The sequence below is a fragment of the Xenia sp. Carnegie-2017 genome, unplaced genomic scaffold, assembly GCF_021976095.1.
Source record: "Xenia sp. Carnegie-2017 unplaced genomic scaffold, XeniaSp_v1 HiC_scaffold_24, whole genome shotgun sequence".
NCBI lineage: Eukaryota > Metazoa > Cnidaria > Anthozoa > Malacalcyonacea > Xeniidae > Xenia > Xenia sp. Carnegie-2017.
The window spans coordinates 4,035,219-4,053,097 of record NW_025813487.1 but is presented as its reverse complement, the minus strand read 5'-3'; the positions used below and the strand labels follow the sequence as shown (position 1 = coordinate 4,053,097).

General features: G+C 34.5%; 1 protein-coding gene and 2 long non-coding RNA genes across 3 annotated transcripts; 1 reads left to right on the top strand and 2 right to left on the bottom strand.

The window, feature by feature from the left end:
* The first annotated feature begins 1,432 nt into the window (after nt 1-1,432).
* Nucleotides 1,433-3,642, top strand: LOC124451886. Its single transcript, XR_006950729.1, has 3 exons — nt 1,433-1,654; nt 1,725-1,846; nt 3,114-3,642. It is a non-coding gene; the product is annotated as an uncharacterized LOC124451886 (long non-coding RNA).
* A 4,128-nt stretch (nt 3,643-7,770) lies between these two features.
* Nucleotides 7,771-8,445, bottom strand: LOC124451884. The gene is given in 2 exon segments (XM_047002475.1): nt 7,771-8,361; nt 8,363-8,445. Coding segments are annotated over 2 exon segments (591 nt in total). The 5' UTR covers nt 8,437-8,445; the 3' UTR covers nt 7,771-7,844.
* A 2,784-nt stretch (nt 8,446-11,229) lies between these two features.
* LOC124451887 lies at nt 11,230-12,471 on the bottom strand. The gene is made up of 2 exons (XR_006950730.1): nt 12,094-12,471; nt 11,230-11,272 (listed from the first exon to the last, which is right to left on the bottom strand). It is a non-coding gene; the product is annotated as an uncharacterized LOC124451887 (long non-coding RNA).
* Between the last annotated feature and the right edge of the window lie 5,408 nt (nt 12,472-17,879).

Sequence of the window (17,879 nt, the reverse complement as noted above, 5' to 3'; positions counted from 1 at the left end):
ACAAGAAAAATCGTCTGAAATTCACAATACATTATGCAATACCATAACTAGTAGGATGACTAAGCCATTGATTGATCTTGCTTTAAGCCACAGACTCGTAGTATGTAAACATAACACAAGATATTAAAATAAAATCAAAAGTGAACATCGTAGGTTATATACTTCAGTCATTCATTTCAGAATGCAAATTCACAATAAAATGAATGGTTTTTGCTGTTTTCAACTTAATCATAAACGATATACAATTACTCAATTAAATGTATTTTTTGTCTAAATATTCCAACATGTTTGCTTTATTTAAATGATAAAGTGCATGCAGATATGTTGTATTGTAGTAAGGCATGAAAATAAAATCAATTTTCTTGTTTTTACGAAAATTTCTTAACAACGACATTTAAGTTCTCAAATAACATATTAATAGCGTCAGGAGCAAAACTAGAACGTAATTGGAGGCGGGGGGTAAATATTCATATATTCAGCTCTGCCCTGCTGACTTCTGTTGAAATTAACATCGCAAACAAAAGAAATCAGCAGGGCAGAGGTGAACATATGAATATATACCCCCCCCCCAAATAAACGTTCTAGTTTCGCTCATGGAAGGGTGAATATATAAAAAAACGACGGCACACAGCTACAATAAAAAATTCCTGGTTATTTTTAACACCGACAATTTTCGCAGCTTAAGCATGTAAAAGCACTTTAATTCCATACATTTAGTAAACAAGTTACGGGTGATTTCTGATAAAAACACTTGAAAAATAAATATATTTATATTATATATTATGTAATTCTTTTAAAAATTTGATCCAAAGCATGAGAACTGTGCTACATTATTATCCGTAGAATCTTAGTTTGAGTTTGACGTCAAAACAAACATTTACAAACTATCTCGTGCATTGCACGTTGTTAAAAAACTTTTCAATGTTTCAATTAAGAAATAAAAGATGTTTACTGTGTTTGCACAGGATTATGCAAACCGAGGAGACCTTTGGGAGAACATAAGAGATGATCAGTGCAAGCCCGAGACCAAAGGTCAAGGGTTGCACGTGCTCGAGGTTCTCACAAACCTCTCCAAGGTTTGCATAAGGCAGTGCAAACACGAAAACATCTTTTATTTCTTTTATTCATTAACAATAATGTGAAAAAGACATGCGTTTCTGTCGCAAGTACACGGTGTGGTAAATCTATTTACAAAATTTTATATGTATTTTTCCAAGTGTTTTATTTATTGAATAAGCAGAAGACTTTTAACTAATTTCTTTAACTAAGGTTGTTCTTACACTTCCAAACTCCTAAATTTGCAGGTATTATCACATTAACTTCAGAAAAGGACAAGAGCTAGTTTTACTTTACTATATGACATTGTTCGAGTCATGTAATCATACCATATCATGAGATTACAACATCATCACAAGAAATCATCATGGATGACTAAGATACAAAAACATAAAAATATTAATTGATCTCAAACCAACATTCACACGAATATCGTTTGATTTTCATGTGATCAATTCTTACTTAAATACGATCTCACAATAAACACTTCATTGCACAAGTCACCACAGCTTCAAAGTAGGTCGATATAAGTAGACAGAATTATTGCTAATTTATTTTGTTGCATTTTTACTTGTTACAAAAAGAAGTACAAGAAAAGGTAATTTCAACATTATTGCTACAAAATGTAATATGTAAAAAAAGAAATACATTTGATCATTTTGTTTTAGCTATGAAAAGAGCTTACATACTGTTGTGTTTACTGGTTTTTATTGATTTGGTCAAAATGGAGCGATACAAGCAAATGAAGGAAAGACCGACGAAATCATTATTGGAAAATACGTACAAAGAGGTTGGTCGTCTTAATATTTATCAAACATAAACATTTAATAATAAGGAGTGGGGCAAAGTCCATAACCATGAATTAATCAACGTGAGTCACATGAAAGCAATCAAAATTATTCTATAGAGCAAGAGAAATTTTCTCAGTCGATCACAAAAATTATTTATGAATTTGATGTTCTGCTTTTTGGCTTTGTTGCACTGACTTCACTGCACTGGCTTAATAATTCTGGTTTCCTAACACAAACACAACTTATAATAAAAAGTAAACACATTTTGATAATCAGCGTCAGAGAGCTAAACCTTTATATTTTACTTGCTACGTATTTTTTCTGTCATATAATCATAAACAAATCATAAGAAATTTAATGAAAAGTAGACAAACGTTTGGGTTCTGATAAACCTTTTGTGGGCCCCAGGCCGTTCAAAAACGGTAAAAGTTGTGATATTTACTAATAATGTTTCCGCTAAAGCGTCATATACAAACGTTGTTTTTTTCAACAATGATTTTCTTACAATGATGAGCCCAAACGTTTGATATTCTACTACAAACAACATGTCATTCAAAAATAGAGATGCTAAATCAAGACGTTAACCAGTCAGTGTAATAAAGTACGAGGTGAAAGGCATATCGATCGTGGGACTGCTGATGGGGACTTTGTGGTGAATCAAACCTTTGTGTGTGAATCAAACCTTTAAACCATATTCTCGGACACACATTTTAAGAAAAGATAAGTTTTAATGTCAAACAAACAAGTTTTAATTATCACAATGTTAATAGAAGAAAAAATATAGACAGCTAAAATATTTTTCAGTTTAAAATAGAAATCATTAGTAAAGGCAATTATGTAATTTCTAGAACAAGTTCACATAGACATGCATACGAGAGATAGTTTTAAATCCTCTCTTTAAAGAATGTTTTCAAAGCTTTACAGAGCAATTATACATTTTCATATGGTAAATTGGTAATTACCAAAAAACGCACAGCAATCTACCAATCACAGTTGAGAATATCTCAAAGTGTATTATTTTTAAATGTAAAATATGCCACGCATTATAATTGTAAAACGACTTAAATAATGTGCTCAAAACATTTGGAAAAAACGAAGACTTTATTATCGAACACACAGTTTTTCATTATTGAAATATCAATAAGAGTAAAATGTTCTTTTGAGTATTCTTAGTTCTAAATAGAAATATTTATAAATGTAAGAAATGTCATTATATCAAAAATGACTTAAATAATGTACTCAAATCATTACTCAAATTTCTTCTAGAATGTAAATCGTGTAATTTGTGGAAAAATTCATGGAGTGCAACAATGGTGTCCGGATGGTACAAAGTGTTGTCCAGTTCATAGTTTTGAGATCGAATTTGAAAATTACCGTTGTTGTCCTTGGTTGAATGGAATTTGTTGTTTTGACGGGAGTTGTTGTCGTTCTGGTTCTGGGTGTTTTGGGTTTGGCAAATCGTGTTCTGTCCGATGGAATTCAACACATGTGTGAATAAAATAATGTATAATCTTTTCCATGATTACGAATTTCTATATCTTGACTGGTTGGAATGGATATTTTTTCATTTATTTAGATTTTCATATACAACAAAAAAATTAAGGAAATATATATCTTAAAATATGTTATTGGTTTTATGAAATTTATTGAGTAATTTATATACCTCTTTAAATGGTATCTTTTCCATTGATTTTTACTTTTCTTTATGACACTGAGCTGTATATATACTTGGAGTGCGCGTATATAAATTTTGTGGCAAGAAATATACTTCTTATTTTTTCGTCTGACGTTAAAACAAACATTTACTAACTATCACGTGCATTGCACGTTTTCAATTGACCGTGCTGCGTGCATAAATTAAACGTTTGTTATAGTTTCAAAACTTGACGTTATTACCTCTACTAAAATCCATCACATTGTTCATGTTCTACGTTCGCTTAATTTATTGCATATAAACTACAGCTTCCATTACTTAACTTGTACGCCTTAGCCATCAATAATTTAAATTTTTAAAACTGTAACAAACATTTCATCTATGCACACTGCACGGTCAATTGCAAATGGATGTAATCAAAGCTTGCACTGATGCGCAAATTGACATCTGTCACCGTTTGGTAAATCTATTTACAAATTTTTTCATGTATTTCTTGAAGTGTTTATTTATAAAATAAGGAAAAGAGTTTTAACTATTATCTTAAAGGTTGCTCTTACACTTTAACACTCCTAAGTCCTAAATTTAAAGGTATTGTAAACAGAAAATGACAAGAGCTTTTTCTATTTCAGTATATGTCTTTCTTCCTGTCCTATAATCTTATACCATGTCATGAGATTATAACGTCATCACAAGAATTCATCATGGATGATTAACGTACAATAACATAAAAGGATTAATTGATCTCAAATCAAAATTCACAAGTTATATCAACTGAGCTTCATATGATAAATTCTTACTTAAATACGATCTTATATATTAATGTAATCAATTGCACAAGCCACCAGAGGCCGGCTGTACGAAAGGTGGATAACTCTTATCAATAGGATAAATCTCTTTTTCACTTGATCAAATTTTTCACATCTTCGTCAAAAGATAGGGATTGTCACACTCCCCACAGTCACTGCTCAAAGTCTCTGTCTAATAATACATGTGACGTGACTAGCTAACATCTTCACATTTGCGTCATATATAAGATTTCGCAAAACTTTAGAAATGCCATCATCAAAATTTTCACTGAAAACTATTTTTGGTGAAAATACTAAATTGCTAAGGGCTTGTCTGTCACAATAATTTTACATTTCTACTAGTCATGCAATCATACCGTGTCAATGACATGTCATGAGATTATAGAATTCATTATAGATGGCCAGAGATTTGCCAGGCGGAAAGCGAAATTTCAATATGAACATAATAGCCCAACATAAGACTTTTAAAAAAGCCATCACAGTAATAAAATAGATAAGGATTTATTAATAACGTTTCGTCTTTAACTTAAGACATCTTCAGATTAATTGAGTTAATTTATATACACGAGGTTTTAAATACAAGTATATATTACGGGGTGTTAATTTACATGTGAGGGGAGTAGGAAGTTTAGATGACGGAATTAAGTGAGAATGGCGGTATATTAAAGAAGATGAAGGGGGATTGAGTTGCCTTGGGTGTTAAGAGAGGGTTTAAGTTTGGATATAAGAAGGCTTTCATGAATCATAAGGTCATAATTGTCGGAGGAGGAAGAGAGAATTGAGAAATCATTAAAATCAGCAGAGTGAGATGTATTTCTTATATGAGAAAGAACTGCAGATGGTGGTGGACATAAGGAAGGCTGACCCACATACGATGCAGAGCAGCATCAGCACTTAAATGAGTATACAACACCAGATCTCAGGAGTTTGGGAACCCTATCCTTAAAAGGAAAAAAAGAGGAGAGACGCCTTGAAGAACGAAAAACAAAGCGAACGTAGATATGAGGAAAGGCAGCATTGCAAAGTCGAGTGATTTGAGTGCGAATCTGAAGAAAGTGTAGGCCAGTGAAAGGGAGACAGAAGTACATGATTTTCTTAGGAGCAGTGTGAACAAGATCTTTGGGTTCAAATGTATTGTTGAGGAAGCGGTTAACATGATTGTCAAATATGTATGAAGGGAAGTTGTTTAAGGTGAACAATTTTCTAACAACTTCTAGTTCGATATGAAAGTGTTCATAGCTGGAGCAGAGGTTGAAAATTCTGTGAAGTAAAGAGGAGATCAAGGAGCGTTTGTATTGAATGGGAATGAAACTATGGAAATTGGTGAAGAGACCAGTGAACATGGGTTTACGATACACGGAGGTGGAAAACTTGCCGTTTAAGCGAGTTATTTTTACGTCAAGAAAGGGGAGCGTGTTGTCTTTTTCTAGTTCAGATGTAAAGGAGATGTTAGGATGTTGGTGGTTGAGATAGGTAAGGAAAAGAGGTATGTGATCCAATGATCGGAAGAGTAGAAGTTGAGTTTTCCACCATTGAGTTTCCAGACTTTTGGACACTGTATTCATTGGTGCTTGTCACCAAATTTTGAAGCATATCATCACTAACAAATTGCTTAAAATATTGAAGAGGAGTTTTTGTTTCCATGTTCACTGGGGCTTCAACGTTTGGACCAGTAAATGTTACACTAGTTTCCGACACAACAAATGAAGTTTTTCTCCAACTCGGCTTACTTGTTCGCATTGAAGCTAGGGGCATGTTATCATCATTGTCATCACTATCATAGATTTCCCTACTCACATTTTCAAACTCACCATCATCATCACTGCTGCCAGAGTATTCTCCCTACAGAAAAAAATATTTTCAAATGAAAAAAGTACTGGTTAGCATGATTGGCTTCTTGAATAATCAGCCTTACTGAAAATTGCTGACAAGTTTATTTGTATTTTGAAATTTTATAACAATCAATCTTCTTTATTGCTATTATAGCATTTCTATTTTGGTTTATTCCAGTGTCAGTTAGCCAAGCTAATAGGAAATCTAAATTTCATTTGTACAAAAACCAATACAATCAACAAAGCTTTTTACCTGTATCTGTTAACAACATTCATTGTCACTGCTGCTATCTGAATCACCAGCATCACTATTGTCACAATCAAGGATGTCGAGAACATTGTGAGCATCAAAATGTTGTCCTTCCATCACCTAGAGATTTCATTCTAGTGTTAGCAAGTCAGTCTACACTTCCAGTAGTAAATTGACTATCAGGCATTGGGCATTGTGAGCAGATTTTTGACTCCAATGTTATTTACATGGCCTTTATACTCTCTTATTCTTATTCAATACAAAGTAATTAGGTTATCATGTTGCTTTTGAGCGATACTGCATCCTTTATTCCAACATTCTATATTATATGCTATGAGGCAGAAAGCCCAATGTGACACCAATGTACACAAAAGTTTTGTCGAAGTAAAATAACACATACCTTTTGAATCTAGAGCACATTATTGGTTTAATATGAAAATAAACACTAAAAAAGCTCAAATATATAAAAAAAGTAATTTCATATCTTATATAATCAAAAATAGAGTCCTTAAGTGGTGACGTCACGTTTCCATGGTGCTAAAAATCTCAGTTCCAAACAAGCGCCTATTCGATTCAAAATGGAGACATTATCCATCGCTTCGCTTTTTTTTTCTTCTCAGAAGAAAAGAAATGTATAAAAAGGGGGGAAGACCACTTACGTCAGATCACATTGAAGCATTTACTTACCAGCAGAGTGTTTTACGAGGACAAGTACACGCAAGAATGAAAGAAAAGGTTTATAAAGTGACGGTGAATGCCAAATGTCAAGATTAAGTTTTACACTGTTTTTGTTGCCCAAATGAACACGAGGGCGTGATTTTCTCTTGTAGTGAAATAAAAAAAGGCTTTTTAATGAACGATTTGTTTTAAAAGATAATGATACTCGTCGGTTTTCAGTCCTCAAATTGACCTACCACTACTAGTTTGGTGTGAGGGAGTTGTGGTAACAGGCTATACATATATTTGCATTTTTATTAATAAACACAAGGATAACATGGTATTTAAAAGACATGGAAATATGGTACATCATTTAATGTTGTTTTCCTGGGGAAGGAAAATTCCCATATAAAATGATGGGATGCTCATGGGAAATGTTCAGAAAGACTTCTTAAGGGTAACTGTGGGCAGTACTTGCTATTATTTTTATCCCCAAAAAAGACATCCATTGTAAAACATATGTCAAAACTTTTTTTAACTTCTGTTCTCCTAAACATGATAAAAGAATTCTCGCAGTGATGTAATTTGACACCCTATGTACACCCAGGCTGTACCAGATGATAAATATTGTAATCCCTAGGAGGTAAAATCATCCCTTTACTGTTATGTTAGAATGCTCCACCCCACCCCTCTAGCTGTATTTTCTTCTAAGTAAGCCTCAGTCTACAAATTATTTTATTTCTATTTGAACAACAATAATTATTAAAAAACTGTCCAATGTAGTCTTCAAGCATAAAACTACTCAAAAACAATATCTTCGCATCCCTCTTTGATGAGAAGAAATTGCAAATTTACAGGTGTTGCACATAACTGAAACAAAATGTCAGCATAGCAGTGCAAATACAAAGGAATGACACCTAAAATTTTGAAGTCTTTCAGCCTAGCATTAGCTCTTTCGACAAGAATCTGTGCTTTAGCTATGGCTTTTGTTTTCTTGACCTCACTCTCAGTGAAAGTTCCATTATTCAGAAAAGGTGGAATATTGACACAGACACCATGTGGTACAACATCCTGGATAAGGAAACCCTTGTCCGCCAGAATCATATCTCCAGCTGTCAAGTGATTAAGGAGTCCAGACTGTTGCACAATGAGCTTGTCTGAAATAGAACCTGGATACAGCCGACTGACATTAGTAATGACTCCATTTGGTGCAACACCAACTATTACCTTAAAGGAATTCATTCCTCTGTATGACAAAAAGGTTGCATTTTGCTGACACATCAATCCCGGTGCAGCAAGCTCAATATCTGCGCAGACAGGATTCAAATTGCCTGAAAGAGGAGGGTGCAGAGATTTTGTTTTTTTGTTTCTGGGATGGAATCGACGTCATTAGGTCGTCAAACAAAATTTCACGCAAAACATGAGTGAATGCTATAACAATGTTAGAAATTGTGGCCACATTACAATGAAACAATTGGGCTAGGTGAACTGTGTGTAGTTCTGTCATACTTTCATTAAAGTGATAAAAATTTGATCCTCAAAATTGATGGATTATACCTTCCAAAGCACTAAGATTTAAGGTTTTCGCTACGGAAAATACAAAGCGACCGTTAAAAAGACAACTAGCTGAAACTTCTATCATTCAGTATTCGATGATTCTCCCTCATGTCCTGATGTCAACTCTTCACCTGAATAGAGTCCGTAAATCTCACTTAAAATCACGTAATTCATCAAATTTTCAACGAATAAGGAATTCTTTTTGAATATCCGTTCATACCTTATGAGTCGAACCATTTCTTGTACTCGTCGTTCAGCATTGTAGCGCTTGGAAAAGCAAAGAACTTGCAAGTGTTGCCCTCCGACGAATGGCCACATGTAGGAGCAAAACAGTAAACCATTTTGCCCGTTTGACCCGCGTCTTTTACACTTCTTAAACAAAAGTTGATCCCTTGAATTACCTTTTAACCATTCCTGTTTTTTTATTGTCTTTTGTAGGATTACACTGGATAATTAAAGCTTTAAGCATGTGACACACGACGTGGTCTCCGAGACTTTTGTTTCCGAGACATGGTCTCCGATACAAAACTTTCAGAAACTTAACATGACAAACGAACTAAATGTTTCTGAAACTTTGCGGAGTCATTTTGTTTGTTTTTGAAATATGGCGGGAGACGACCTGACCGCTGCTACTTGTGCTTGCCATTGTTTTATACATAGCAATTAAACAACGACGCAGAAGACAGAAAAAAAGAACTGTTTGGATAAGAGAATGGATGAAAAAAAGACAGCAGTATGGGGCATACCAGCATTTAGTGAAAGAATTGCGCTTGTCAGATTCGAATGGATACAAAAAATTTCTACGAATGGATCCGGAATCGTTTGGTGTCCTAGAAAGCTTGATTACGCCATTAATAACAAAAAAAGATACAAACATGAGACGTTCTATTCCAGCAGGTGAACGTTTGGCAGTAACCCTACGTTTCTTAGCAACAGGTTTGTAATTGCTAACTTATGTATCAGTATCGATGAAAAGTGAGCGTGGGGACATGTGTGGACTTTAGGCTAAACATGTAATGGCGTTGTTTGAATAGAAGCGAGACATTCATTGTGTTTCTCTAGGTGAATCGTACAGCAGCTTACAATTCTTGTACAGGATAGCTAGACAAACTATGGGGCAAATAATCCCAGAAACATGTGATGCTTTATCAGAAGTCCTCAAGGATTACATTAAGGTAATTGTTTCCTCCAAAAAAATACATATATTAACATTATCCTCGCTAATTTAATTGGCAATGCAAATACTTGTTGGTTGCAGTAAAGCAGTATTCTAATTGTTTTACATGTAGGTTCCAACAACTGAAGAGGATTGGAGGAAAGTAGAACAAGCCTTTTCAGAGAGATGGAACTTCCCTAACTGCGTGGGTGCTTTGGATGGGAAGCACATATTATTGAAGGCACCCAACAATAGTGGTTCCTTTTATTTTAACTATAAAAACAACTTTAGTATTGTACTTCTAGCATTGGTTGATGCTGACTACAAATTTCTGTATATTGACATTGGTAAAAATGGTGGAGTGTTCAGAGAATCATCACTAAGCAATGCACTGAAAACAAACAGCCTAAACCTGCCAAGTCCGACATCCTTGCCAGGTGATGTAACTCAAATCCCATATGTAATTGTGGCAGATGATGCTTTTCCACTCAAACCTTATCTGATGAAACCATATGGTCAACGCAGCATGACAATGAAACAACGCATATTCAATTACAGGTTAAGCCGAGCTCGCAGAATAGTAGAAAATGCTTTTGGCATATTAAAAAGACATTCAAAACAAAGGAAGCGTGTCCAAAGCGCTCGCATAAGATATTTTGTTTAGAACTGCATTTTTAAGCTCCATGGTAACGTGACGTCACACTTAAGGACACTATATCAAACATATTTGATGCGTGTTTATGGACTTCTTGTCGATGATGGCCATTTTGTATATTGCATGCTGATCGCCCTATATGGAATAACCAATCAAATTCACTCATTTTGTGTTACAAGAATGTCACGATGAGTATTGGTGCAAAATTTTATCAAAAAACTAGAATAGCTGGAATACAGAAGTCCTCTGAAAGGAATGTTACACATATGTCATATGGGGCTTTACTGGGTTAAACGAAGTGTTTTGGGAAATATACCCAAAGGCCGAGAAATAAAAAAGAAATGTGAATATTAATGATAGCTAAAATAAATAATGTTATGACAAATGACTTCGCTTGGCCCCATATGTGGACACTGTTTTTTTTCCAAAACAAAACGAAATGGGAGGGAAAACCGGTGGATCCGGTAAAAAACCCTCGAATAAATAAAAACATCAAAATTTAAAAAATTTCCTAAAATTTTGTTGTTTTAAGATGTTTCATATTTTTGTTGTTTTTAATAATACCGATGATCTACTTTAACATGCACCGTAGTCAGATCGTAGCTACGTCGTTCGTATCTTAAATTCGCAAAGCGACAAAAAACGGCGACAAAAAGTTGACTGACTACCCTATTTATTGACACCGCAAATATTTTGTGTTTGAACAAAAGAAACGAAAACTTTAGTAGAGAACAAAAAATAAAAAAGTGCAGAGTGTTAACAAAAATTTTAATAAATAGACAAAAAATACAAACTAATAGCAGCTCATACATAAATCATATGAAAAATTCATTCAGTACGTTCGACCTGATCATTCACCTACCAATAACAATGAAAAATGAAATGACCAAAGTGACGTCGAGACTTGCATACAAATTATTTTTGATATCTACTAGATTTCATTTGATCAAAATTTCTATGTTGCTTTTTTAAGACCTTCATTAATAGCTGGATTTCACTCGTGTGTTTTGTCCGAAAATTTGACAATTGTGAAAATTCAGTTTTACGGAAATTTTTAACGGTTGAATTTTAAAATGCGTTATACTGATTAATAGTATGCATAACGAGAGACGCAAGTGGGAATCTTTCAATAAGGACGCTTGTTTCTTCGTGCTTCTGTCCAACTTGATTGTTCGTTAAATGTCTAGTTATTACCCCTATAGACATAGCTCCTCTATAATAAAACACATCATAAATGTCAACATAATGAATGAATAAAATCAGAAATTATATATTTTGAAAAGAACAAAACTTTAATAACTGATTTTCAAGCATTGTCCTGGTCCGTCTAATCCAGGCGTCTTAGTAGGTCTCTTTCACTTTTTTCACAGCGCAGTTTTTACGTGTATATCGTAGAAATTTTATGTAACATTTTTATCTTATTAATTCAATAAGCCCTACTTGCAGCATTGCAATTTTGTTTCTAAACCTTTAATAAAATTAGTAAAAAGTAGTGAGTGAAAGCCAGCTAATTTCTCACAGCAATTGACATCTTTTACTGACATTTTTAGCTAATATGGGTGATTTTCATGATTATGGCTCAACTTATAAAATAGACCATCAGGATCCTTTTTGAATATCTCATGCAATTACTCATAGCTATAAGTTAATTTTAATACTTATCTACTCAACTTACAAACCACAAGACATAGATATTGTTTTCCACTCGCTTGTTTTCCATTTTCGTAGATTATAGTCCAATCATTTCAATATTAATGTTCACACGTACAAATGCCGTTATGCAATGTCCATTCACTACGTTTATACCATTTCATACACAAAGTAATCGACGTAACCAATAAAGGGGCTACTGGTATTATGAATCACCATCTCGATAGATTACTGTATACAATGCACTCTTATGGTAACTTCAAGTGAAGGAAAAGGGATCACTTCAATACCCCAGTTATATCGTCACTCAAAGAATGCTTAGTGCAGATTTGATTTTCTATGAATATCAGCTGACCACCTTTAGGTGGGCTCATATAACAATGGGGCCCATCATCATTATATGAACAAACAACTGACATCCACAAAAAATCCAAACTACAAATGAACATTTTTGGCCATGAATCACCATGACACATAAGTAATGACAAACTAGTAAGAGTAAATGAAGTGAATGGCACAGGTGGTAACGGTCTTTCACAACTCTAACCATATTAACAATATAAGAAAATATGAAACATATGTACGACATTTCATGATAAATAACTCCAGGTATGACGTTACTTTGCGTTTTTAAATTCTTAATCAGGTATATTGAGAATGAGGAAATTGTTTTCTGTTTTCTGTTTTCTGTTTGACTATCCAAATGGTAGAACATTCACCAACATTGAACGAATAGCTTTAGTCGATCAAACGATCAAAGGCTTTACATCGTTATCAAAGCATTTTACATTGAAAGCTTTCATATTACGAGGCCTACCATTAAGACTAGTTGATTATTCCATGCAACTCATACTTCAGTACTTCGTTAGAAAAGAGACAGAATTCACCTTTCTTTCTACAACGTTAAAGTGACTAAGTTTCTGTTTGTTAACATTTGGTTAATCACGTCATGACTAAAATTTTTTCTTGTAATTGGCCCCTTAGGAACTATTCACATTTCACAAAAGACGATAAGTAATCCTTCTATGTATTTTAACAAAAAATTCATTAGAATCAACTTTTTTTTGCGTTTTAATGTCGTTATGCAAAGCAAATATGCATGATGTAGGGTAAGATACATGAGACGATAATGAATTTATAAACTAGACTTTAATTTTGTCCAAATATTCATTGAATCTTGAAGTCACATGTTGTTAATGTTAGGAGAGAATTTAAGGGCGTTCTGTTTTCCCCAAGATTCTACTACTAAAAATATAGTCGAGAGTCGTAGAAAAACGAGCAAGAAAACAATTACGGTTCTCGTTCATTGCATGTCTACACCTTAATCTATGAAAACTGCACTTCTATGCACTCAACCACATAGTGCATTGGAGACAGATAGCAAAGTTAGTGTATTTATATTCATTGCATATATTCAGTTATAGCTTATGTGACATTGAAGAAACAAACCAGAAATCAGTAGCATCAATAAAGTAAGATTTTCACAAGATAGTCACTTACATTTGTAGTTTACAGCCGTAGGATCTATTTTCATAAATGATATCGAAACAAGTAGCTACGTGTGTAACACATTTCATAGAGGTTTTCTTTTCTCAAATTTATTTTGCTGCTGCTATCAACATTTAGGATGTGATACTGATAGCATATATCTGTACATCGTGGCTTTCAAATAACTTGTCATCGAGGAGAGTTGAAGGCAACAATTTTATTTTGATTGCACAATCACAAATGTTTACACTTGTCGTTAATGTGCAAAGTCTTGTTCCATCTCATATGAACAACATTTACTTTCCATGACGCCTCGTGGTTTATATGTGGCTTGAAGTGGATGGTATTTTTATAAATAGTGTTAAGCATGTCATTATATGTATTTGTTCAACAGGATTGTTTAACCCTCTGGGAGCCGTGCCATTTCAAAAGTTCTTACTCATCTCGTTTGGTGATTGTTACCTGTGAGCATCAACTGCCTCTAGAGGGTTAAAACTCATTGTTTGTACTTGAACAAATTACTGGGTATCTATCAAATCCAATTTTTAAAAACGAAACTTATTGTTGTCAAACAAAAGAACTATGCTCTCCCTACACTAATATATATGAAATGCTAGTAACAATTGACTATTTTCCTGTGATACTACGTCAATTATTTATTAATTAAACATATTTAGCCTATTAAATAACGCTAATATTATAAATTTGGCTTGAAGATGTTGGTGACGTTAATGAGAACGCAGTTAAACCATTCTCACAGTATATTATCACAGAATAAGAATATACAGGTCACTCGTGTCGGAACCTTTGATGTTTTTATTCTTTGGCATGTTGCGCCGCGCATGGTAGCCGCCATTATTACAGCCAGTTGATTAGGGTTTTTGACTTTTTCCCAACCTTCAAAATGATCCAAAGTCATTTCTAAAGTCAAAATATTCTCGAATTCATTATTAAGTATTGATGTCATGTAATTTTAATGGTTGGAAACCAGTAACAAACTCTAATCAACAGGCTGAAATAATGGCCGTTGTAAGGAGACGTTGGCTACCTGAGTGACCCTTCTGTATAGTCATGATTCTGTGCTAATATTGATTTTGGGCTTGAAGATGTTGGTGACGTCAATCAGAACGCCTATAAACCATTCTCAGAACCTTAACTTATCAAGATATGACTGCAAGATTGTATGAAGATTTGGTCAAAATTAAAGTCTAGTTTCTAAATTGATTAAGGTGTTATGAATCCTAACCTACTCCACAACATCATGCATCGTTACTTTGTATAACGACATTAAAACGCAAAAGAAATCGTAAGATTCAAAACGATTTTTATATTTAAACGCATTGAACGTGGTCAAGACGTGGTCTCTTATAGTGACAACTAAAGATTGAAAGATTTGGGCACAGAGTGGCCAAATCTGTTCACAATGCTTACATTCGTGTGACTACTAACAGCACAATGCTACAGAGTAATGATTATACAGAAGGGTCACCCAGGTGTACAACACGTCCTCATGTTGGCCATTATTTTAGCCAGATAATTAGAATTTCTCACTTGTTTCCAACCATTAAAATTAAATGACGTCAATACTGAGTAATGAATTCAAGTATGTTTTGACGTAAGAAATAAGTTCGGATCAATTTAAAGGTTTGGAAAAAGTCAAAAACCTTAATCATCTGGCTGGAATTATGGCGGCCACCATGCGCGGCACGACATGCGCGAGGACAAAAACATCAAAGGTTCCGACACGAGTGACTTTTCTGTATATTCTTACACTGTGGTAAGAGTTAGAGCATGATCACGTGTGTTCTATGAGATTAAGAGTCCCAAGGATTAGATAGAGTGAATTTTATCTAATGTGAGGGTCTCTTAATCCCATAGGACACAAGTGATTAAGCTCTAACCGTCTTAGAACATAGTCAAAGCCACGAGGGATTATTTATGGTAGTGAATTTAAGGCCCTATCTACACGTACCCGGATTCATTTGTACCTGCAAACATTTTTTCTGGATTCAAGACTTTACACGTCCACATGTATGCAAATTTGATGCGTTTTGTGTGTCCACACGTAGCTGCGAAAACGATACAAATACTCAATTATTGCTTACAGAGCATGCGCTTTTACGAATAATGAACTGGCTATAAAATGTCGAATTATCCGACAAAAGCTAGTGCATCACGATTTTAAAAAAAAAGTAGTAAGAATGAAGCTTTTATGTGGACAGATGATGAAGTGGACCTTTTACTGAGATCCGTTTTAGAATATAAAATAACAAAAATGTTTAAGGACACATTTCTGACAACTGGCATTGAAAGGAGCCGTATCAAAACTGCTTGCCTCTTTCCATAATACGTTAGATAATTTAAGACGGCAAAAATAAATCGCATAAACACAACATTGCTCGAAAATAGCACAGTTAAAATCAAAAGAATGACTTTAGGTGCCATTTTAATCCATAGGATAACGCATGATAAATGTGGATTGGATTAGGACAGCGGTGCGTAGGTAGATATTACATTTCATCGATATACACTAGGTGCCAAAAAATGAGTCCAGTTCCAATATTGGAAAAATTGTGGGAAAAAATGTGTATTTTGAAATAAATAGTTACAGTAGCCACTTGAAAATGCGCAGTGAGACCTGAAATTGTCTCCCACAATTGTTTCCAAGATATTTTACAATATCTAAGCGCATGGGCAGTACATTGGGAAATGGCTAAAGATTTAAATGAAGGAGTTAGAGGACAAATATTTGCTCTCACTAACGAAGGTTACTTACAACGAAATGTTGCTGCAAAGCTGGGAGTGTCCAAAGGAGCTGTGCAGCGAACCGTGGAAAGATTTAAAAAGACGCAATGTTATTCCAGCTTACCAAAACCTGAGAGACCACGTATAACAACAAAAAAAGAAGATCTGTTCATAAAGCTAAGTTCTTTGCGTAACAGACGAGCAACTGCTAGCAACATTCAATCGTCAATTTACGCCACCCGAGAGAAAGCAATCAGCAAAACAACAGTAAGAAGGAGATTGGCTGAAAGTGGTCTGAATGGAAGAGTTGCAGCTTCCAAGCCGTTGCTTCGCCTGATAAATAAGCGGAAGAGATTCTTATGGGCCAAAAAGTACAAGCATTACAGCGTAGACAATTGGAAAAAAGTACTTTTTACTGACGAATCAAAGTTTGAAATACATGGAAATAATCGCCGTGTTTATGTGAGACGAAGATGTGGTTAAAGATTGTCAAGTCAGTGCCTCAAGTCCACCGTGAAGCATGGGGGTGGAAACATTCAAGTCTGGGGCTGTTTCAGCTTTAATGGTGTTGGGAGTCTTTACAGAATAAAAGGCAATCTTGACAAAAGGCAATGCCATTCTAATCTCCAAAGGCATGCTGTACCATCTGGCAAAATATTATGGGGAGAGGATTTACATTACTTCAGGATAACGATCCGAAACACAGCTCCAATTTGTGCACAAATCATTTAAGGAAGAAAGAAAATCAGGGTGAATTGAAGCTCATGGCATTTCCGCCTCAATCGCCCGATGTTAATCCAATTGAACACTTATGGGATGAGTTAAAAAGAGAAAAAGTGAAACATGACGTAATAAGCCAGGACAGGCTATGAGATGTAATCTCTACATGTTGGCATAATATTGAACCATCTACACTTCAAAATCTTGTTAAATCAATGCCAAAAAGAGCTGAAGCCATTTTGAAAGCTAAGGGAGGACATACCATGTACTGACTTTGCTTTTTCGAGAACTTAAAACCTAACATTGTTGTGACAGAGTGGTGATATGGTTCAAAACTAAAAATATGCATTCGATATTTAGTGGACTCATTTTTTTGGCACCTAGTGTACGTCAGCATTTTTAAATCATTTCGGTCACAGTGTGTCATCACGTGTCCGGATTTGATGCGTTTTCAAAAGTTTCCAATCTGGAGACCGTTCAAAAGTTTGCAGTTATAGTAGGCGTTTTCGCTGGATACGTGTGGACGATAAGTGTAACCGCAACAAAATATTTGTGGAAACGAACGAATCTGGATACGTGTGAACGGGGCCTATGATGGCTTGTTTTTATTTAAGTGATTATCAGTCAGTAATGATTGTTTCAGTGTAAGAAAAGTAATTAAAATTAAAAAAATGAAAAGATATAATATCTTTATGCAGCAATTTTAAAATCGTTTATTTTGAACATCAAACAAAAAACAACTTACTTGTATACATTCAACTGCAATGGTGACAATCCTGGCACATTTTGTTTGACAAGCCAACTCAATAGGAAGAAAATATTGATCTGCTGTAATGAATGTCTGCTGACCAGGTATTGGAGG